The following is a 24,845-nucleotide window of genomic DNA, read 5'->3' on the forward strand; positions in this document are numbered from 1 at the left end:
TGGGCTGCCCAAAATAAAATATACAAAAAAAAAAAAAACGATTTGGTTTGCTTGAAACTAAATTATTGATAACCCAAAACAAAGCCTCCAAAAGATTATTGTCTTAGAAGGTCACTAGGTTTCTAAATCTTTTACAACAATTTGTATTCATTTTTCTTAAAAAATAATTAAGAAAATTTGTTTTTAATGTCAAGTGCTTTTAGGCACGGAAAATTTCTAGTAATACAATGGGGGCGGATTTGGATGGGTGTGGGTGGGTTCATGGGTTGGGTTAAAATTGCCACATTTATTGGTTCCTTCTTTGTATCCTTTAATAATGAAGGACTATTTCTTCTTTGTCCACTTGGAGTCGGATGTATAGATCTTAATTCTACTATTTTTTAGTGAGATTTAATGATAAGTCCACCACCAACAACCCCCCCCCCCCCCCCCCCCCCCCCCCCCCCCCCCCCCCTATCACCACTGAAAAGTTCACCGAAAAGCTCGCGGGGTACCTAAACCACTAAAACTATATAAAAATGCCTAAACCACTAAAATCTTATGAAAGTGTCTAAACCACCAAAACCCTATGAAACTAAGTGCACCCTAAAACCCTATGAAAGTGCCTAAGCAACTAAAATCCTATGAAACTAAGTACACCTTAGAACCATATGAAAATGCCTAAATTTTCTGGGAAACTTTCCGGAGCCGGCCAATTTTTCGGCGTTGGTCAACTTCTCGGCGATGATGTGGCAGGAGGGTATCAGTATTAAATTGAAATGGAGTGGACTGGGCCTACTATAAAATATTAAAAATGGACTAGAGACTTTATTAATTTAGGAGGTGGACTAGAGACTCTTCAAGTTCCTTATAGTGGACCTAAGGCTAATTTTTTATATTTTTTACATGGACAATCTCCAGGTGAATGGAACATGAAATAGCCACCACAATTGAACTTAATAGCTTGAACCTCATCACCTTATGAAGGCGGCCCGATTTCAAACAAGCAGAGCAAGTGACAGTTATACCTCTATGTAGAATGCAATTATCCTACAATATAATGTTATTATGGTAAAAAAAGAACTATTTGCCGTAATTATTGATAATACAAAATTCTGAGTATTATTAATACCTTAGTCATTCCTAATTAGAATAGGTTGTAAAGGCCAACTAGGTTTCAGAAATAAGTACTAACAATATGCAAGCTCTTCCAATGATAGGTTCCTTTAAGCCAGTTTACATTTCATATATATTGATCACAGTATTGGAAATAAGAATAGTTTAATAGATAGTCTAACTCGAAAATTGATAGATGGTTGTTGGGAAACGATTCTCAAGACCCAGTAATGACGCGTACAGATTAGACAACAAAAATTGTAAAACCCTACAAGGCAGAATTAGGGTTCTACCTCAACTTCCTGCGACACGAACGCTGGTTGAACTTGTTATAGCACGCCTTGCTATAAACCACGAATACTGCTCGACCGCAACTTATGATCTTCTATCGTATCCCCTGCACGTCTAGAACACGAACCAAATGTGGACTCTTTCATGATCTGTTTGCTCTCTCTAAGCCTGCCTCTATTTACTGAATAATAGAAAAACGTCAATCTAACCTAGAGAGCATAACGTGTATATATAGGGCTACGATAGGGACCTAAGGAGTAATAAGTCTGGGCTCCTAGTGTAAATAAGAAAACCTAATCCCACCAGGATTCTATTTTTTATTTCACTAATTATAATTCACCCAACTACAAAATTATAATTGCACTCCCGTCATTATCTCAATTATATTACGACCTTTGTGATATTAAATACTTATTAATCTCCCCACGTTAAGATTACAGATACCCCTTGATTAAAATAACTTACTAACAATGGCGACACTGAGGTTCATTTGGTCAGAGAAGGATACACTCCCGGTAGAGACTTTGCTAGAGATGGAGACACTCCAAGCAAAAACAAATAATGTACTGAACTTCGTTTCTCGAGGCAGCTTCGAATTGATCAAACAACTTCAACCAATTAAAATAGCGTTCTTCGAACACACTCATTAAGTATTCATTAAGTCTTTTACTCAGTAACTTCAATCCTACTAGTATTACAAATATTAGTGTTCTTTTATCATCTTCTTGTCAATGTACATGATAGAATTAGAGATTTATATCAATACAAAAAATTTCAAGACTAGTATTACATATTTGTCAAAAATTGAAAAAATTTCACTTATCTCCCCTAAGGTTTCTAACAAATACAAACACCTCCCCCAATTTTCTAAAATTGCACTTACCTCCCCTATCAGAGTTAGGAACTAATAGACTTTAACGGGGAAAGCGAAAATACATTTTTCCATTCTATTATACTGAATAAACAAAACATAAAAAGGAGAAGAGAAAAAGGTTGTGTGCGTCAACTACCAACCACCACGTATAGGGTTGTGATGATCTTCACCAATCCTAAAAAGTACTACATGCTTTACGCGCGAAGAAGAGAGAGAGACAGAGGAGTGTAATGATCAATTATATCACTAAGAAATCTGAAGCAAGAGAAAAATGGCTTAAGGTTTGAAATCGATACCTCCCCTTCTATGAAAAAATGAAGGAACGAAGAGAGTGGTACCCTACGATTTGGAAGAAACAAATAAACGGGGGTGTTGTGAAAACGGCTTCCTCTATAATCGTTGTTTGAAGGTACGATTTTCTGCCTCAGTCTCTCAAATCAAGTGTTTTTCTTTGCCAATTTGAGTATTTTCGAACATATTTTGGGGTAGATTCAATTAGGGTTTTTAGCTTTGAAATGCATTTGGTGTTACATTACATGAAAAAATTGGTTAAATCAATTAAGGTTTCCAATCACTTATGGTTTATTTGGTCAATTCAGTTAGGGTTTCGAATACTTAAGGGTTTACGTTATCATTTTGTGATTTTCTTTCCATGTTGAAACATTTTTCCATGTTTATTGTTTTCAGTTATGGATGCTCTATATTTTGACATAACTATGCATTTTAGAAGGACTGTTTCAACTAGGGGTGATTTCGGTTCGGGGTGGATTTTCCCCAGACCGAATCGGTTTGGGATGAAATTTTTCAGGATTGATCCCGACGGAAGTTAAGTTCGGTTCGGGGTGGAATCGGTCCGGTCGGGAATTTCGGTCAGCTCAAAATGGAAGGATCAGCCTCTTCTGCGGCGACTACTCTGGCTTCTTCTCCGGCGAAACCATGAGAGAGAGAAGAGAGAGAAGGTGGGGGTCAGCTATATTGTAACGCCCCAATTTTTCAAGGAATTTTGGGAAGCATTAACCTTAAAATATACTGAATTTTATAAATTATTAGGCCCCTATTTGTCGTTATACAAAATGTACATTAAAAAAAATATACAACAAAAAGAATCCAACATGTTATTTAAATATCTTCAGAGCAACTCTAGTCTTGATTCAGATCTCAAGCATACTTGGTCTCCGCTTTTGGTATTCTTCCTGTGTCAAACAGCTCCACCATTGTGTTAGTAATTTATTTTAATCAACGGGTATCTGTAATCTTAACATGGAAAGATTAATAAGTATTTAATATCATGAAGCTCGTAATATAACTGAGATAAGGACGGGAGTGCAATTATAATTCTGTAGTGGGGTGAATTATAATTAGTGAAATAAGAAATAGAATCTTGGTGGGATTAAGTTTTCTTATTTACACTGGGAGCCCAGACTTATTACTCCTTAGGTCCGTATCGTATCCCTATATATACACGTTATGCTCTTTAGGTCAGGATGAATGTTTTTCTGAAATTCAGTAAATGGAGGCAGGCTTAGAGAGAGCAAACAGATCACGAAAGAGTCCACACTTGGTTCGTGTTCTAGACGTGCAGGGAATACGATAGAAGATCGTAAGGTACGGTCGAGCAGTATTCGTGGTTTATAGCAAGACGTGCTATAACAAGTTCAACCAGCGTTCGTGTCGCAGGGAGTTGAGGTAGAACCCTAATTCCGCTTTATAGGATTTTACAATTTTTGTTGTCTAATTTGTACGCGTCATTACTGGGTCTTGGGGATTCGGTTTCCCAACAGTGGTATCAGAGCCAGGTTGCAATCACGCGTATGGATTAAACATGCCATGTTGTCCGTAGGTTATAGAGGGTAGAACGTAGAACTGTGCTAACCCTTGTTTTGCAGCGTTCTTACCCAGCTATTATGGTCACATGATTTTTATTGGTTTTATGTGATTGGATCCCACGATAATTTTTTCGTGGTTATTGTTATTTATTGGGTACCACGATTATTTTTCGTAGTTGTAATAATTAACGTAGCATGTGTTATTTATTGGGTGCCACGATTATTTTTCGTGGTTGTAATAATTAACGTAGCATGTGAACTCCAATGGAGGCATAAGATCGATATTTGTATGTTTCTTCGATTGTAATAGCATTCGATGGTTATTCGGAGATCGAAGATGGTAGATACAAAAGATTCAAGTTATTTGGCTCGCAACAGTTTTTTTCCAGATTCGTAGGGTCTGATTGCAGGGCTATTTCGACCTAGTAAACATTGGAATCAGAAAATCTGTTCTTCACGAAAGTTGTAGATAATTGAATTTCGAATCCAACCCAATTTGAATCACTTCAATTGGAGGTCAGATGAAGAAGATATGGCCAAAATACTGAAGGCTGTGCAGTTTACGCGGGAATATGTTAAATCCGAAATTTCTTGCCTAAGCACGGTTGGATTTTGGTTTTCTTGATTGATTCAAACTATCTAAGTCTTCTACACAAGTATAGCCGAAGGATTTCAAGTTTGGAAGGACTCCTTATTGCTTAAGGATTTCAAGTTTGGAAGGATTCCTTGTTGCTCAAGGATTGCATCTTTGACCATAATAGTTGGGATGCATATTTTATTATGTTTCCTAAATTATGTTTATGCATGTTTCTATGATTGTTTGCATATGTGATAGTTTATCATATTGGGACAACATGGTAATATATGGCTTTTGACCCAGATCACGTTTTTTGCAAACTTAAAAATTTTGATAACCCTCACAAATTTTTTTTTAAATAACTAAGTGGGAGAGGGAGTTTATTTTTATAAATCCCACGGTCTCCATTACTAGTATGTAGATGATGTAATTAATTTTGTGTGATGGTTTTAGAACCTTCCCCCCCATCGGGCAAAATTAATTATGGCCTCATCGGTACAGACTTCCTTAAAGGATAGGTCTATGATGATTGTTGTGTGAATTACTACACCATCTGAGGTAATTCATAACGGAACAATGGGTCATGGAGCTAGGTAATGGTATACACTTAGCTGTAAATAATAGTATCCTCACAATCTGAGTCACTATTATTATTTATAGGACCGAAGTTATATTGGCTATTTAATTTTGCTTGGCACAGTATAGTGTTTAGATAGTAAAATTAAAAGGTTGTGCCTATCTACATGAATGATAAAGAGTAGAGACTTCCCATCGAGGCATGCTCTTCACGGTGTGTAGGGTTGCCAATGTTTTTCTTTTAACATGTGGTAGAGGGAACCAATATTAAAATGAAATTCAAAATTTTTATTGCCCTTCATAATTGATTGTTATGTTATTTGATTCTCAGATTCAAAAATGGGCTCTTTCAATCCACTTGCCATTATTCTCAAAGAAAATAAACTTACTGGACCAAACTATGTTGACTGGAAAAGAAATTTGAATATTGTGTTAACTGCTGAGGGCCACAAATATGTGCTATCTACGGCGTGCCCTCCTATACCTGAAGAAAATGCCACAGAACAGGAAGCAAAGCCTTATAAAGATTGGGTTAAGGCTGATGAGATGGCGCGGTGTTATATTTTGGCTTCTATGTCGAATATATTGCAACATCAGCATCAAGCTATGGAAATTGCTTCTGATATGATGCTGAACCTCAAAGAAATGTTTGGGGATCAGAATCGGGCAGCAAGGCTAGTTGCTATGAAAGAATTGGTGAGCATCACCCATGTTGAAGGGACCCCGGTTAGGGATCATGTTCTAAAGATGATAGCTCTTCTTAATGAACTAGAGATCCTTGGAGCTGAAATTGATGGAGAAACCCAGATCGATTTCGTTCTCAACTCACTGCAGTCTGAGAGTTTTAAGCAGTTTCGCTTGACTTATTCTATGAACAAAATGAATTTATCTTTGGCGGAACTTCTTAAGGAACTCCAAGCAGCTGAGGGTCTTTTGGTTGCGAAGAAACCACCATCAGTGCTAGTGGCAGAGAAGGCTTCTACTTCTAAGCCGAAAGGCAAGAAGAAGCAAAATAAGTCTCAGAAAAAGGATGTGGAGGCAGTTCATGCGCCTCAAGGTGGAGTGAAAAAGCCTACGGGCAAGTGTTTTCACTGCAAGCAGAAAGGACACTGGAAGAAGGAATGTCCGATTTTTCTCAATATAGTGAACAAACAAGGTAAATCTATTTCACTAGTTGTTGAATCATGTTTAGCGGTGTTATCTACCAGTACCTGGTGTGTAGATACGGGAGCCACTAATCATGTTTGCAATTCATTGCAGGGGTTCCAGGAAACCAGAAGACTCAGTGATGGGGAGATTTATCTACATATGGGAAATGCTACGAGAGCGGCAGCAGTTGCAGTAGGAAATATTTTTTTTAAATTTTAGTAGTAATAGGAGTTTAATTTTGAGAAATTGTCTTTATGTTCCTACTTTTAGAAGAAACTTGGTTTCAGTTTCTAAGTTAATAAAGGATGAATATTTGGTTTATTTTAGTGACTCTGTGGTTATTAAGTTAAATAAACGTTTTATCTGTTCTGGTTCATTGGTGGATGATCTCTACATTATAAATCCTATATTTCCTACAGTGCAACTGCATTAATTGAATAACAGTAATAATTTACCATGCAAGAGAAAAGAGCCTTCGAAATTGAACCAAACGTATCTTTGGCACTTACGTCTTGGTCATATTAATCTGAATAGGATTTCTAGACTGGTTAGAGATGGACCTTTAGGTTCATAAGAAGTTAAGGAACTTCCAGTCTGTGAATCATGTTTGGAAGGTAAGATGACCAAAAGGCCTTTTTCAGCAAAAGAATATAGAGCCAAAGAGCCATTAGAATTGGTTCACTCTGATTTGTGTGGGCCTATGAATGTCCAAGCTAGAGGTGGTTTTGAGTACTTTGTCACTTTTATTGACGATTACTCAAGGTATGGATACATTTATTTGATGCGCCGTAAGTCCGAATGCTTTGAGAAATTCAGGGAGTATAGGGCGGAAATAGAAAAGCGTTTGGGTAAATGTCTCAAGACACTACGATCTGATCGTGGTGGTGAATACCTCCTGGGAGAGTTTAGGGACTACTTGTCAGCTGAAGGGATTACATCCCAATTGTCAGCTCCAGGTATGCCACAACAAAATGGTGTAGCAGAAAGAAGGAATAGGACTCTTATGGATATGGTAAATCAATGATGAGTTATTCAGATTTACCAATTTCGTTTTGGGGACATGCACTAGAAACAGCAGCGTATATTCTTAACTTGGTACCATCTAAGTCAGTACCATCTACACCCACAGAACTATAGACTGGGCGCAAACCTAGTCTCCAGCATGTTCGGGTTTGGGGTAGTCCAGCACATGTGCTGAATGGGAACGCAGATAAATTGGAATCGAGAATAGAAGTTTGCTTGTTTGTGGGGTACCCTAGAGGAACGAGAGGTGGACTGTTTTATAGTCCTGCGGATAAGAAAGTCATTGTTAGCACTAATGCCCGGTTCTTAGAAGAGGACTATGTGATAGACCACAAACCCAGAAGTAAAATTGTTCTAGAAGAATTGAGAGGAGAGAGACGGGCACAAACTTCTTTACCACCAATAGTGCAGGAGGAAATGCCACAAGAGATATTTGTAGAGGCACCTATTGACACATCGGTACCTCGTCGTAGTGGGAGGGTTACTGTTCCACCTAGTCGGTATACGTTGTTGGGAGAGTCTTTTGAAATGATCCCTGATGATCAACATGCTGAACCCTGTAACTACAATGAGGCACTTCAAGATAAATATGTGAAACTTTGGCAAAAGGCTATGAAATCAGAGATGGAGTCTATGTACTCTAATCGGGTCTGGGATCTTGTAAAACCACCTGAAGGGATTAAACCGATTAGGTGCAAGTGGATCTATAAGAAGAAGAGAGGGGCGGACAGAAAGGTGCATACCTTCAAAGCTAGGCTTGTTGCGAAAGGGTATACTCAGAAAGAAGGGATCGATTATGAGGAAACTTTTTCGCCAGTAGCCATGCTTAAGTCCATTCGGATTCTCTTATCCATTGCGGCTCATCTCGATTACGAGATTTGGCAAATGGATGTAAAGACCGTGTTCCTTAATGGAAATCTGGATGAGTGTATCTATATGGTGCAACCAGATGGATTCATAGCAAAAGGTCAAGAGCACATGTTGTGCAAGCTTAAGAAGTCTATTTATGGGCTTAAGCAGGCATCTAGATCTTGGAACATTCGTTTTGATCAAGCAATCAAGTCTTTTGGTTTTGATCAATGTCCGGATGAGTCATGTGTGTACAAGAAGCGCAACGAAAAAGTTGTAGTGTTTCTAGTACTATATGTCGATGATATCCTGCTCATCAGAAACGATGTGGGAGTGTTATCTTCAGTGAAAGTGTGGTTATCCGGCCAATTCAAAATGAAGGACTTGGGAGAAGCTGGTCACATCCTAGGGATTAAGCTTATACGAGATCGCAAGAATAGGATGTTGGGCTTATCACAAGCTACTTATATCAATGTCATTCTAGCCCGTTTTAGCATGCAAGATTCCAAGAAAGGGTTCCTCCCTTTTAGACATGGAATCAATCTATTCAAGGATCAGTGTCCTAAAACACCTAAAGAGATGGAGAAAATGAAGGCAGTTCCTTATGCCTCGGTAGTAGGAAACCTTATGTATGCTATGTTGTGTACTAGACCTGATATTTGCCTTGCCGTTGGCATGGTTAGCAGATTTCAGTCTAATCCAGGGTAAGAACATTGGACTGCAGTGAAACATACACTCAAGTATCTGAAAAGAACTAGAGATCATATGTTGGTGTTCCAGTCAGATAGTCTAGTACCTCATGGGTACACAGACTCAGACTTCATGTCAGATAGGGATTCCAGAAAGTCTACCTCAGGATATGTGTTTACCTTGGGAGGTGGAGCCATAAGTTGGAGGAGTATCAAACAATCTTGCATTGCTGATTCTACCATGGAGGCAGAGTATGTGGCAGCTTCTGAAGCAACCAAGGAGGCTGTTTGGCTTAGAAATTTTTTGTTGGATCTGGAAGTGGTCCCTTCAGTGCAATCAGCCATTACACTCTATTGTGACAATAGCGGTGTAGTTGCTAATTCGAAGGAGCCAAGGACTCACAAGAAGGGCAAACACATTGAGCGTAAGTATCATCTGATTCGAGAGATCGTACAGAGAGGTGATGTTGCTGTGACCAAGATTGCATCAGCGAATAACCTAGCAGATCCTTTTACGAAGAGCTTACCAGCTAAGACTTTTGATAGTCACGTAGAGGGAATGAGAGTGAGGTGCATGGCAGTATTGTTTTGAGTCTTAGTGGGAGTTTGTTAGGAGATTATGTAAAAGTTATGTTTTTATATGATGGATTAATATTTAATTATTAATCAGTTTTATCCATTTTTGATGAGAATCTTTTATGGGCAATATTTGCATGATATTTTTGTATGTTGTGCATGTGTGTCTTTTATTCTACATAGTAGATAATCCAGTGTGTAGAGTACGGCTTACACACAAAAGATTGGATCATCGGTTCTTGTGGAATATAAGTTATGGTTCACAGTCTTAGATGGAATTTGACACACTATCGGTAGGACTATAGCACAATATTTTAGTAGGTTTTTCTTGACTACAGGGAATGGTATTAATTCCAACTCATTGTGCTAGTATACTTTGTGTGTATTGAACGGGACCATATTGAGGTAATTGTTTTTATACTAACTTTATAAGACAATTGGAATCTCATGGTTATTATGAATGCTTATGCTCTTAATCCAAAGATAATTATTAGAAGTATATATTTAATATTGTTGACTTTGATTCATTAAAGAGTGAGATCTTTATACGGTCAATAGTCTCGGTGAGTTGGGTAGCAACATTATGTATATGACAACTATTAATTATTAATGAAATCCACGTCCCGATAGGGATTGATGATACCCCTTGAGTAAACTTATAAGTTTCGATTATGTCAAACCCTGCAGGTGGATATTTGTATCCGACATATCGAATAAGTTAAGCGGATAGTCTCAAGTTAAGATGTTGATTAAGTGAGAGATTGTTAGTAATTTATTTTAATCAATGGGTATCTGTAATCTTAACATAGGGAGATTAATAAGTATTTAATATCATGGAGCTCGTAATATAACTGAGATAAGGACGGGAGTGCAATTATAATTCTGTAGTTGGGTGAATTATAATTAGTGAAATAAGAAATAGAATCCTGGTAGGATTAAGTTTTCTTATTTACACTGGGAGCCCAGACTTATTACTCCTTAGGTCCGTATCGTAGCCCTATATATACACGTTATGCTCTTTAGGTCAGGATGAATGTTTTTCTGAAATTCAGTAAATAGAGGCAGGTTTAGAGAGAGCAAACTGATCACGAAAGAGTCCACACTTGGTTCATGTTCTAGACGTGCAGGGAATACGATAGAAGATCGTAAGGTACGGTCGAGCAGTATTCGTGGTTTATAGCAAGACGTGCTATAACAAGTTCAACCAGCGTTCGTGTCGCAGGGAGTTGAGGTAGAACCCTAATTCCGCTTTATAGGGTTTTACAATTTTTGTTGTCTAATCTGTAAGCGTCATTACTGGATCTTGGGGATTCGGTTTCCCAACACATTGAACCCTGCACCCTCTGGCAAATTGATCACCGAAGCAAACAATTTACCAGGATACAAACGTATCCGTGAGTAATAATTCACCCAGTAGAATAATCCTAATCCTACCAACCCCTTACTCTTCATTTAGCATATCAACAATATATCAATTCATAGAAGGTACAGAATAATAACACATCGCCCTTTCCTTTACTATCCATTATCTTACATGAAATCTAAGAATCCTCTCCACAAAGTCCTTTCCTCCCATATCCACTAACTTTGACCGTCTCATGGAATAACTCTCCCTTTATTTGTCCTGCACCAGGGTTCTAAGCGAATACTACTAAATTATGTATCCAGTCTAGATTCGCTTACAACCAAAATAAAGGAACAGCTCACCATGATAACTCGGCATTAGCGGTCGCACTATCTCATTGTCAAGATCCTTTACCGTCTCCCAACTCTACACACTGGGTACTTTACCATACCCCTAATCTACACACTGGGTACTAGACCATATTCAAGGATCCTTTACCGTTTTCCAAAATATAGTACCCGGAGTCTTTTATCGTTCTCCACACACACACTAGGTACTGTACCGTATTTAGGATCCTTTACCGTATCCCAAATACTGTACCCGGAGTCCTTTACCGTCCTCCACACACACACTGGGTACTGTACCGTATTTAGGATCCTTTACCGTATCCCAAATACTGTACCCGGAGTCCTTTACCGTCCTCCACACACTCTGAGTACTTTACCGTACTCGGGGTCTTTTACCGTTCCCCAACTCAACTAAAGGTACTTTACCGTACCAGGGTCCTTTACCGGCACCCAACATCCTTAATCAACTTTACCATTTTATCCTTTACTTAACCACGTCTACTTGTTCACTACTCGAAACCACCCATGAACCCAAGCCCATTCCAACACGAACAACATGATACAACAGCTTGATTCATAACATAATACATTTCAATGAGATAAAAAGTACATATCAAATAATATTGTGCGAGTAAGTAAACACACAATATTTTATGATTGGACCGATGCCCTTAAGATTCGTTGAACAAGTAAATTAATTAATTATAACATGCGCTTATTCTACTAAAAATAAATCAACGACATAGTTTAGGTTCAAATTGAGAACTAAAGTATATTCAGGGGGCAAACTGCAATTTTATAATATCGCACTTTAAAAGAAAAAACGTGCATGCTATAGTAGCCTTCGGTTTTCAATTTTTCAGGAAACAGAGTACTTCTGATTTGATTCACGGGTATGACAGATCCCATTATAACTTTTCAAATTCATCATATAGAAATTATTTAATACTTAGGAGAAAAAAGGGAAGCAATTATTCTACCTTAAATCCGGCCGAAAGAGCGGGTACTAGTTTGCAGACGATTTCGGTAAAATGAAAAAGACGGCGGCGGCAGCAGGGGACTCGAGGCTAATTGGAAGGTGGTTTGTAGATTCTTGGTGATGTAGTGGTTGATTGAGAACCTGAATATGATGTACGGAGGGATTTTATGTAGAAATTCGTCTCTCTCTCTCTCTCTATTTTAGACTCAATATTAGAATTAAGAATGAAATAATATACTGGTGTTCAATTTTCAAATTTATGTGGGTATGTATAATGGGAGAGAATAAGGTAGTGAGAATGTGAGAGGATAAGTGTGGAAGTGGTAGAATGGGGAAGGAGAGTGAATGAGAGAGATACTGATAATGATAAGAGAGATAGATGACAAGTGCCACATTTGGTGAGGTTTTCTTTAATCTAATGTATGTGGACGCATATATGTATATGATGAGAGAGAGAGAGAGAAATGGAGAGTTAATTTGAATAAAATTCTAGTTAGGATTTAGATAGGAAAGATAAGAGATGAATATGAATTCTTAATTTCTTGTATATCTAAAGTTTAAATATATATCTTAAACAATAGCGCAAATAATATCAATTGTACACGTAATAATATATTTTAATTATTCAATCTAATTAATTATTGAATTAGAAATTTAACAATATAAATTTGTATTAAAAAAAATTAGGTCAAAAATCCGGGTCGTTACATATATATATATATATATATTACTCCCTCCGTCCCAAAATAATTGTCCGGTCCGCAAAACGGAGTGTAAAAAATAATACAATTTTTGCAAGAAAAAATAAAAAAAAATTCAACAACTTTCTAGATATCAATGAGTATTTTTAATTTATGAAAAAAGTTTGAATTTTTACTTGAAAAAATTGCATTATTTTTAAGTTATCGTTTTGCGGACCGGACAAACAATTTGCGACGGAGGGAGTACTATAATACTAGTAAATAAGCAAAAGAAATGACACGGGTCAACTGCCAGCTATATATATATATACACAATATAATTATACTCCTAGATTGTGTTTGACAAGATGTTTTAAATTTTTTAAAGGACATGGTTCGGTGCATTGCTACTTGTACGACAAGTGGGAGAAGGACATGCATGTGTACAACAATTTTGGGAAAAAGAAAAAACTGTCTGTTTTCTTCTCCCTTTCATATCAATGTAAATATATATATATATATATATATATATATATATATAAACAAACTTCGGTTCGGTCCGTAATTTTACATAACCGAGACCGAATCGAACTAGGTTTGGTTCAGTTCGGTCCACCCCGAACCGAAAAATTTCTGGTGCCAACCCAACCAAACCCTGAACCGATCGGTAGGTTTTTTCGATTTTTGTGGTCCGGTTGGTTTTGAAACACCCCTAGTTTCAACGATTGAAAACGTGGACCCTTTAAGTTATACCTACATTGATCTATTGGACGATGTTGCTGAAAGGAGTTTGTCTACTGTCCCATGTGAGAGTGGTTGTACGATCACATTGAAAATCAAAATCCCTGAGTTTAATGAAGCCATGGTTTTAGGTTGTGATCTAGTTGTTCTTGATATGTTTAGGTTAAACTCTAGAACCTGTCAAATTGAATTGATTGTTCATGTAACGAACCGCTCTAGAAGGATTAACATAATCAGTCTTAATGAAAGCTTAATATCAACCTTAATGAAATTCATTCCATAAACGCAAGACAATGTCAATTAAGTATATTACAACCGGCTTCCAAAATAAAATTTACAAGAGAACTTTGCAAGATGAGTTGCATTCACAAATGTTACTACAACTCTCCAAAAAATTATGTCAAAATATGAACTATGCCAAGAGAACACCAAGTCGACCCTCATTCTCGCTCCTACAGCCTGTCAGACCAGTAGTGGACCAAAACTCTACTTCAATTACTTGAAAGGATTGTGAGTGTTACTACTTCATTCAAGCGGAAAGCATAAAACAATTTACACAAACAAACATGGATCGAGTTATGCTTCTAATCATAATTAGCAAGAAACATACTATTTTTCACAAACCATTAAGTAAGCAACAATATTTCAAGAAACCATAGGGTTGCTTCCCTCGCAACCAGGAGTTATGACGGTACCGTGACCCTGTGAACAGAGTAATTCCAACAATTTATACCATGTTTGTGTACATCAAACAGACAATTTATACCCTTCTTGTGTACATCAAGAAGAAAACAATTCCAACCAATAATACAACTATGGCATGCTCTTGAAATAAAATCATGTTTCAAGCAACTTGATCCATATCCACAACCTCAAAAATTCCCATCATTTGCAAAAAAAAAAATATAAGTTTATTTTTAGCTAGCCTCTTCAATGAAATAGCACACTCACCTTAGAGATCCAAAAGACAAAAGCAAAACGTCTCCTTCTCAACCTTGAGGTGGAGACTCGTCCTCCGATCCTAGAATATGAATGACACTACACTTAGTATATTTCATACACCAACTCATGTTAAAATGCAAGTAAAATGCATCAATCAGTCTAGCATATGATCTTTTTTTTTCAATCTCCATCCCTAGTATGATACTGCATGAGACCAATGCAATAAAAATGATGGGTGATGTGCTTCAATGCTCAAAAGATGATTCAATGAGATTTAATACAAGAATTCCCAAGAATAAGGCTTAGACCATGACCAACATGTACTGTTCTGACCGTATCTGAAACATAATCGTGAATTGAAGAAAGACAGTTTAACCATTGAAAAGTAAACTTCTTCCTCTTCGAATCGACAGGTCATTCATAAAAAACGGAGTTCGGGTAACCTTACTACGGCCTCGCGATTATAACTTAACAAATACTAAAACTGGTGCAGAGACAGATTTTTGGTCAACTTAAACAGAAAATCTGTTATTGCTCAGGCATAACCACAGCGCATGGGTTGCACCGTTGGAAAGCTCTATAAGTCTAGTTTCTAGCAAAACAAGCGGAATGTGATTTCGAGTCTCGAGCTAGGAGATATGACTGTTTTTCCAATTTGTGTCGGTGCTGACTGCTCAATTCCGATTTGAGTGATGCTAGGTTAAAAAAATTTCTATAGAGCTCAACACTTTGAACTAGATTCTGAAATTTTTACTGTAGATAGAAAACTCATAAAGGAACTCTCAGAAAAATTCCTATAAATTTCAGAACTTTCGAACTATCTCAATAAAATTCCCCAAAAATCAGGCAAACATGAATTCTCCAATTCTGCAGAATTCCAAACCAAGCAATTTTTGTTCTAAACTACTTTAACTACACAAAATCCATTCTCCTATAACCTGATTAGGGTTTAAATTGCATGAATATGCAGGTATAAACAAGTTTGATCAATACCCAAAACATAATTTAGGTATAAGATAGGGTTTACCTTCAATTAATTTTCCCAATTCTTTCCCCTTCTTCTTTTTCTTCTTCTTCTTCTTCTCCTCTCTCTCTCTCTCTCTCTCTCTCTCTCTCTCTCTCTCCGTGATACAAAATAAAACGATGGAGGGGTGGAATGGTGTAGAACACCGTAGAAGGTTTATTAGGGAATAATTATCCCATGAGGTTGGGTGTATGGGTTCTAATAGGTCAAAACTCATCTTAACCCTTCATTCTCCCTACCAAGACCAATCCCTTTTTAATTAACTTAATTAAACCCTCAAACTTAATCATGTATCGCTAAACAATTTATGAATGATATGTGAACGATAACACAACACGTGTAACAATTAGCATGACCTATGCAACATAAAATTAAATGTCATATGCGATGCACGTGCATGCTCGGAACGGGTGTTACAGTTCATGTGGGTGAAGATGGTGGAACACTTGAGCTAGTAGGAGATGAGGGTGTTAGGAATGAAGTAATTGATCTAGGTGATACAAATGATGCAGGTGAGGATCTTACCAAAGAAGCTGTTAATGTTCAGAGAATTGAGGGTGTTAGTAATGTTGGTGAGGATAATACTGTTGGTCAGTTTAAGAGTGTTATGAAGTATAATAATGTCACAAGACACGAGCATTATGACTATCTTACAAGTTTGGACAGTGATGAGGATGCTAGTGATACTAGTGATGATTTCATTAACGATAGTGATTAGTTTGAACATGGTGATTAGGATTATAGCTTCGCCTCTACTAATGAGGATTCTCACAACAATAGTGATGAATTTTCTAGTTATGAGATGGGAGAGACTCTAGTGATGAGGAGGGAAAGAAACAAAAGAATTACGTTGACATTAGCAAATTCAGGCAAGAGTTTCATGTTGATGGTGATGATGGGAAAATCATATTGAAGGAGAGATTGCTATTTGAGAATGTTGACAAGTTTAGAAAAGCTTTGAAGGAGTACACAATCCAAAAAGAATGTAAAATTGTTAGGGTTAAGAATGAGAAGAGTAGGATCACATGCCATTGTGCTGCCCTTGGTTGTAAGTGGATAATTCATGCATCTCCTTTACCATATGATACCACATTCAAAATCAGGACTTATCATGGAGAACACACTTGCCTTAACTTCCACAAAAATTTCTAAGGCAACTTCTAAATGGATTTTGTTTGGTTTGGGCATTTGGGATGTCTGTGTAACGCCCCGATTTTTGGAAATAAAATCGAAGACATTAAATATTAATTTTTGAAAATTCTTTAATTTAAATTCAAAATCCAAAACGGATAATTCATCCTAAAGATTCATTTATTACAAACCATAGTAGAAATACTGAAATTTATCTTTGTAGTAATAAACTAAACAAAATAATCGAGCCGTCTTCTAGGTTTGATACGGATCCCAAGTATATTCTGGCTAGACTCCCACCTCTGGATTCTCCTCTGCATAGAATTGTTCACTTTCGAGATTCTGAGTCTCTTCCTGATTTTCTGCAAAATCTGGCACGGAAGCCAGGCAATCCGTACCTGAGTGAAAGAGTTCACCCCATAGCATAATCCAACCCAACTACCCCTCTTACTTTACAGTTAGCAAGCAGCAGGATAAATATAGTACGAAGAAGTAAAACAGAGATTTTTCACATAAATTGATTTATTACTATCCATTATCCCTTTGTGTGATCTAAGATCCCTCCACGAGATCTTTCCTCTCCAACCGCTAGCCATGCTCGATCCCATGAGATCACTTCCCTTTGCTGTCGCAGATACACCTAAGTTATGTACCAAGTATGCATCCCAATAACTACAACAAGGGAAAGCTTATCATGCCTGAATCACAATTAGGGTTCGCCTATCTTATATACCACTTCACAAATCACTACACAATCATCACTGGACTCCCGCCAGTCTATCAATTCATCACTGGACACCCGCCAGTATATCAATTTATCACTGGACACCTGCCAGTTTTATTTTCATCACTGGACACCCACCAGTCTATCAATTTATCACTGGACACCCGCCGGTTTTATTTTCATCATTGGACACCTGCCAGTCTATCAATTTATCACTAGGCACCCGCCAGTTTTATTTTCATCACAAATCTCATCACAATCACCAAAATCCGCCTGCAGGCAATCTAAAAATAAAAACTTTCCAGTTTATCCATTACCTAGCATCGTCTAGATGAATTCTATTTCGCAATACCACCCCATGTCTCTAGGGTCCAATCTAGCATTCAAATCAAGTATCGATGCAATATACAACCAATCAATAATAATTAAAACAATTAATAAACAATAAAATCACGCAACTTATTATGAACGGGCCGTTGCCCTTAATCTTGTATGGTCGCAATGTCAATAATAAAGTAAGAGTTTTAAAAGGAATTACAAGGAAAATTTTCTGGGCTCTTATTAATTAATTCTAAGATAATAGATTAATTAAAAACTAATTAAATACATTAATTAGATAAAAATATTAAAATATTTATCATGACCTTAATAAGAGTCCTAAAGGTCCTATACAATCAATTGAGTGCCAAAAGTTGAGTTCGGAGGGTCACGGGATTATTTTAAATAAAGAGATTTACAAAAGTTATCGAAAGTAAAATAAATAGATAATAAATTATTTAATAAATAAGATAGGTTGAAGTTAACAACGTTTCATCTTCGGAAGATAAGAAGTCTAAATAAAATTATTTGAGAATTTATAATAAAGTTTATAAGGTCGTAAGGTAATTTTAATTGGAAACACCGTAAAAATAATAATAAATAGTAAATTAAATAAAAAAGTATGAAATTAACAAGATAACATCTTTGAGGTATGAGGAATCTAAGAAAAATAGTTTGGGTGTTAAAAATATTGTTTGGAAGGTCGCAAATATTTTTCGTTTATAAAAACCTTGAAAGATAACAAATAAATAATTAATAAATATCTAAATAAATAAATAAATTATGATATTAACAAGGTATGATCTTTGAGGTGTGAAAAGTCTAGGAAAAATAGTGCGGGGGTCAAAAACAGTGTTCGGGATGTCGAAAAGTCGATTCGAAGCAAAACAGGTCAAACCGCAAGGTCTGACTGGTTTGACCTTGCGGTGGGGAGCCCAGCCGCAAACTCGCGACTGGTTCTTGCGGTCCGCAGGTTGCGGCCGCAAGGTACGGTCCAGATTTCATTGTTTTGGTTTTTTGCTACGGTTTCGATGCATGGGTTCGTTTGGGGCATAGGGTTAAGTATAAAAACACTAATTATACATAGAGGGAGGGTTGGAATGGATTATAATACCTTGGTTTGGATCGAATTGATTTTAGAATGAATCTTGATTTTTGGAGAAGACAACTTCGGTTTTGGCGATCGGGGGACCTTGGGCTCGAATTGAATGATGCTTGGGGTTGAGGGAAGTGATTGGAGTGATCAATTCGGGTCTCGGTTGGTCATGGCTATGAAACCCACTTTTCTCTCTCTTTCTTTCTCTCTCTAAATCTCCATGGATTGGAGTTCGATTTTTCTCCGATTTCTCTCTCTCTCTGGACTGGTGGGGCGTGGGGAATTTTGTGGTATGCCCTAGGGTCGGAGTAATGGGGTATATATAAGAGATTTTTTTTGATAAGGGTGATAAAATTGTGTTTTAATGGAATTCTAACTCTTGGCTTTGAGATGGACGGAAAATAGGGTTAGGGAGGAAGTAGAGACTAAGTAGGAGAGGGAGAGATGGAAGGAATTTCGTAATTAAGCATGCATGCAATTAAAAAAATTAAAATAGGATAATTAGAATAGGATAATTATGTTTGTATATATATATATATATATATATATATATATATATATATATCCTATTAAGGAAATAATTAATTTTATTAAGGAAAAGAATTAATTTCATTATTAATAACACTAATTAAATGATATTATTATTAATAAAATTTTCGGGTTGTTACAGTCTAGCCGGTTCCTTTTCCTAGGGTGAACTAGTTTTATGCTTAACTATGAAGGGATCCGCACGGCTATTGGTTTCCTCATCTTTGGACTTGCCGTTTTCACTTCTATTATCGTCCTTTGCGCTTTGGTTGTCCGGTGGAGGGTGCGAGCTTACATCGCTGTTATTTTGGCTTTGGTGGCTGCTGATGGAGGTGGGTTGTGGTTGTTGGGCTTTTGGACGTTTTATTGAAGGGTTTGCAGTATTTTGTTGAAGTTTGTGCTGTTTTTCGATGGTTTAAGGGGCTACAGAGGCGGTGTTGTTGGTTTGGCGTGGAGGCCGCAAATGGTAGGATTAGGGATTTAGGTGTTTTTTTGTTTGGGCTGTTGCAGGTTTCTGCTATTTAGATTGGGTGTTTGGGCCTTGCCCACTTGTTTGGGCTAGTTTCCTTTTGGGGGTTGGTTGGTGCCTTACCAACTTTTGGGTGTTTTTTTCTTTTTCTTTAAAAAAAAAAAGTGAGGCGAGGTGTAGTGATAGGTGAAATACTACCATTTGTGCATGATGCTTCATGATGTATCAGTACAGGATTTCTATTTTGTATCATTTTTATTAATGATATGGAAACCTTTCTTTGCTGATAAAAAAAAATGGATTTCTAAGATGTTGAGAACATTGAGAACAAATCCAAAAATGACCTTAGATTCTATACGAGTTGAAGTGCAACATAAGTATGGAATTGAAGCATCATTTACCAATTGTGTAGGGCAAGAGGAAGGCATTAGCAGAGTTTGAGGGAAACCGTCAAGTGTATAATCATTAATTACAGCCTATGCATTTGAAGTATTGAGGAGGAACCTTGACAATCTTGTAAGGGTCAAGGTGAAATGTTAGCTCCAACCTCCACTCCAATGTTCAAGAGGTTCTTCATAACATTTGAGGCTATGATCAATGGTTTCAAATCTAATTGTAGGCCCTTCGTTAGGCTTGATGGTTGTTGCCTCAAAGGGCAATATGAAGGTATCTTGTTGGTTGCTGTAGGAAAAGCTAGAAATAATGGTTTGGGTTGTTGCCATTGTAGACATGTTTCAGCCTTTACACATAAAAGGGTCAACATTAAAGATGGTTGTGATCCAAGTTTTAAGCTTAAGGCTTAAATGGAATGCTATGGAGGCATGATCCATCCAGTGAAGGACCAAAGGTCTTGAAAACCGGGTCAAGTGCACATATTGGATCTTCCACCTCTGAGAATGATGCCTGGAAGGTCAAGAAAGAATAGAAGGAGAGAAGGTGATGAGGCACCTGCTGGGGCTAGTCAAATGAAAAGGTCACAGACCCTTAGATGTGCCAATTGCAAAGAGTTTGGGCACAACTAAAGGTCATGTCAAAGGGCTCTAGTAAAGAAAAACAAAGATGCAAAAAACTAGGTACTAATGATGTTTTATATTTTTTGAAATATTGAATGTGTTCCACTTCTTAGAAAGTCATGCGTTACAACCCATTATAACCATGTGTAAATTCATCCTCAGGAACAAGGGGTTAAAGCCACACAAGTTCATCCATCTCAAAATCAAGTTGCATCCCAATATGTTACACAAAGTCAAAGTGAATCCGCAGTCGTTACTTTCATAAGTTCTAATGAGATAAGAAATTATGAGACTTTGATCTATTGCATCCTTTTACTATTACATCCATTTTACTGTTGCAAAATGTTAGAAGCAGAGGAAGAGGAGAAATAAATGGTAGGGGCATATGAAGGGGAAGAAAAACTTCAGTTTCATCTCAGAGTGTTACACAAAGTGAAGCTGCAATTTATACTAGCAGAGGTTCCAATGAAGTAATTTGAAGTATTATTTGGTTTCATTAGCTGTCATTTGGTTTCATTATGCTAGAAGTGAAGCCTTGTCTTGACCCTCCCTTCTAGGATTGTTGTATCATTTTCTTCAGGTCTCTACCAGCTTGGTAGCTGGGATGTTGGTCTTATATGTGCAATATTGTTGAACTGGTTGATTGGGTTGCACCATTCTCAGAAATCACAGCCCTTATTGCTTGCATATTTGCATGCGTAGTACAATCTTCCCGGATTCAGATTAGATTTTGAGATTTTCATAACAACTCTTTCTCTACATTTGCATGACTTATTCTTGTACCTTAGGTAGTTTTGGGTACCAACAATTGGAGGTAGACATTCTTGAATTTCACCTCGTGCAAAAACCAACAAATAATTTAGTTACACTTAGTTTTTCATAAACTTGAATATAAACCAAAAATGGAAAATACTTATATTTAACCCAGAAAAGAGGAGAGGTGGGATTGGATATCCCAGGGGACTCCTTCAACTGTTCGGAACCATTCGCATTTGAATTAGAACTCCCCGGAGAGAGTGGAAGCTCCCATATCTACCTATCCAGGAATAATATCAAGTCGTTGAGATTCAAACTCCAAAGAGATGTGATTGTTTATTCCGGTTATGGGGTTTAAACAATGTATTCTAAACCCAATCTTTGTTATTGGTTAGAATTAAAATTCAAAGTCGGCGCCTTTCTTTTGTCTAGAAATTGAATCTGGGTTTTTAGGCCTTTAGGTGTTTGGGTTGCATCCCATATTTTATGGGCCTGTCCATTTGAGTGCTTCCTTGGTTGATATCTTGTCAATCGAGGGATTAGGTCTCGGACTGGGCATTCTTTTGTCGTCTCCTCGCCCTTTTAGTCTTTGTAACAACTTCAAAGATTAATAAAATTTCGTTTGCTATTTAAAAAAAAAAGAATAAGGACAAGAGGGCTAAAATTTATTTTTCATTCTGGTTCAAGGTTGTTTATCTATTGCCGATCAAACAAACGGAAGGTTGTTTATCTCTTGGGTAATTTTCAAAAACCCCCCTCCATCTACCACCAAAAATCAAGAATCCCCCTCCATCTACCAATTGAAACAAGGACCCTCCTCTATTTTTTTTTAATTTGCAATGTTCCACATTTTAACAATTCTGTTAACAAAATTAACGGGAAAAAATTATTTCACATTTTAACTCCTTTAAATGCCCCTCTCCCCCCATTATTCTTTTTTTGATAAAATAAATATATCTACTCTCATCTATCTACATATCACAGTCTTCTTCCTCCACATCTTCTTCCTCCATGTCTCTCTTCTCCCCCACATCTTCTTCCTCCTCCCTGACGTCTTTGTTCGATCTCCACCATCTCTCCATTGTTGGATCATGTCTTCTTCAATGACACAGGGACTAAATTGTATTAAAAACACTTCTAATGCAATCTGTTTCATTTCCAGACACGCTCGTCCGGACCACGCCAACTCCGATCCGAACCAGGTAAACTGAAAACAGATCGAGTATGGGTTCGGCTGGATGGATTTTGATGCACAAGTCCAAAACTGAAAAAACACTCTACATGCAACTAAACTATAATAAAACACTCTACATGCAACTGTTTTCATGTCCAGTCACGACCAAAATCGAAAAAACAGGGGATAGCTACGGTATTTTGGTTCTTGATGCATGGGGTTTGATTTTTTACTTCTTCTAAACATTAAATAACATACTAGGACTAAATATACTTAGGGAATGGTAAAATAGGGATTATTCTACCTTGAATTCGATCAGAAATTACAGTGAACGGTTTCGGTAAATTTTCGGTAATCAAAGAAGACGACCGGAATAGGAGACTTCGGGGATGACTCGGGGTGAGAGGGGAACGGTTCCGAGATGATCAAGGTTGTGCTAGAAGGTTGGAAGCTTCAATTCGGATGGTGAGGTGGTGTAGGTGAGAAACCCATTTTTCACGCACATACTCTCTCTAAAACTCCATTGGAGGATCTTGGAGTTTCTCTCATTTTTCTTTCTTTCCCATTGATTTTCTAGTGCGGGTGGGGGTGTTGGTGTGTAGAAATTTTCGGAGAGGGGGGTGTATTAGGATAGTGGAGAGAGAGGGGTGTGGGAGCTGAAAAATAGCAAAGGCCAGAGGGAGGAGTTTTCCCGCCCAAGGATTTTAGGACCTTTTATGACCTTTTAGGGTTAATGAGGGTAATATTGTCCTTTTATGTTTTTCGTTAACCAAATCTGTTAAAATGTGGGACATTGCAAATTGAAAAAATATGGAGGAGGGTCCTTGATATTTGGTGGTAGATGGAGGGGGTTTTCTGAAAATTACCCTTATGTCTTTCATTCAATGAGAAATTGTATTATATTATTTGATCTGGTATACTATTGGCATAGTACGTTACATTTAATGTATTTTTTATTTTACTAAACGAGAATATTATTTTTTCATCCTTAATGATTTATAGATTAATTGTTTTCTGTAAATGTTAATCTGTCCACTAGTTGTTCTAATCTTTTTGTTCCCGTGTGTTATATTCCATTGTGAATCACAATCTCATGACATAAAGTTCAAGGAGTTCTGACTAGCCGGCTCTATTTTGTCTCCTTGTATCTGTCCGGACTCATCCATTGTCAAAGACTACCCACGCAAACCCTTTTTTCTAAGCACCATTGCGGGTTGGGTTTAGCATTAGGAAAAGTTATTCAATGCTAATGGAATATTACATTGTAGTGTCCCAACTAATGTATCATTGGCTAATATTGTAGGACCCGTTATTTTTTGTTAGTGATTTGATAAACAAATTGACATTTGACATTTGATGAGTGGTGGAGTATTGTTTGAAAATTACCAAATAATATTTTCTAATTATACATTTTCTTTCTCTCTCTAAAATTGTTACATGTTTACACATACATATTCGAGAATAATTTTGTTCAATCTCCTTTAAAGATAATGAATATTACTCTTCCTGTGATTGGTGAAAATTGTGTGGATCCTATTACAAACTAACTCATTATTTCTAAAAAGTGTATTGATTTTGTGAATCCTACACAATTTCCACCAATCATAGGGAAAATAAAGTCCACTCTCTTTAAAGGAGGGTGGACAAAATTATTCTCTGCATATACTTGTCCGTAAATATATATAGCTCATATATAGCTAAAATTTTAAACGATTTCAACTTTTGTTGTGCATATCCAATTTTGCAAAAACAAATATTTCTAAAATGTACACAACACAATTTTTCAAAACAAGATTCATTTTAAATATGAAATTGTGTACAAGTAAGAAAGTTATTTTATTTCCCTTAATAAAGAAGTTACACCCCTTCTAGACAATTCACACCCCTCAAAATAAAATAAAAAATCACAAATCTTAAATGCAGAATTCACACCCCATCTATACAATTCACTTTCTAAAATATATAAGTCACACTCCAAAATGCAAAATTTACACCCCCTATAATTGACAATTCATACCCCCTTGAATTCTTGTTGTACAGAATTCACACTCCA

The 24,845-nt window shown here is 36.9% G+C and overlaps 1 protein-coding gene across 1 annotated transcript; it reads left to right on the forward strand.

Moving 5' to 3' along the window:
- Positions 1–3,781: 3,781 nt before the first annotated feature.
- Positions 3,782–6,253, forward strand: LOC131316402 (uncharacterized; the record flags this gene model as incomplete). The annotated part of the gene is made up of 2 exons (XM_058345752.1): positions 3,782–3,946; positions 5,571–6,253. A coding segment is annotated over exon 2 (675 nt), but the record flags the coding sequence as incomplete, so codon positions are not given.
- Positions 6,254–24,845: the final 18,592 nt, after the last annotated feature.

Source organism: Rhododendron vialii, chromosome 2a, assembly GCF_030253575.1.
Source record: "Rhododendron vialii isolate Sample 1 chromosome 2a, ASM3025357v1".
NCBI lineage: Eukaryota > Viridiplantae > Streptophyta > Magnoliopsida > Ericales > Ericaceae > Rhododendron > Rhododendron vialii.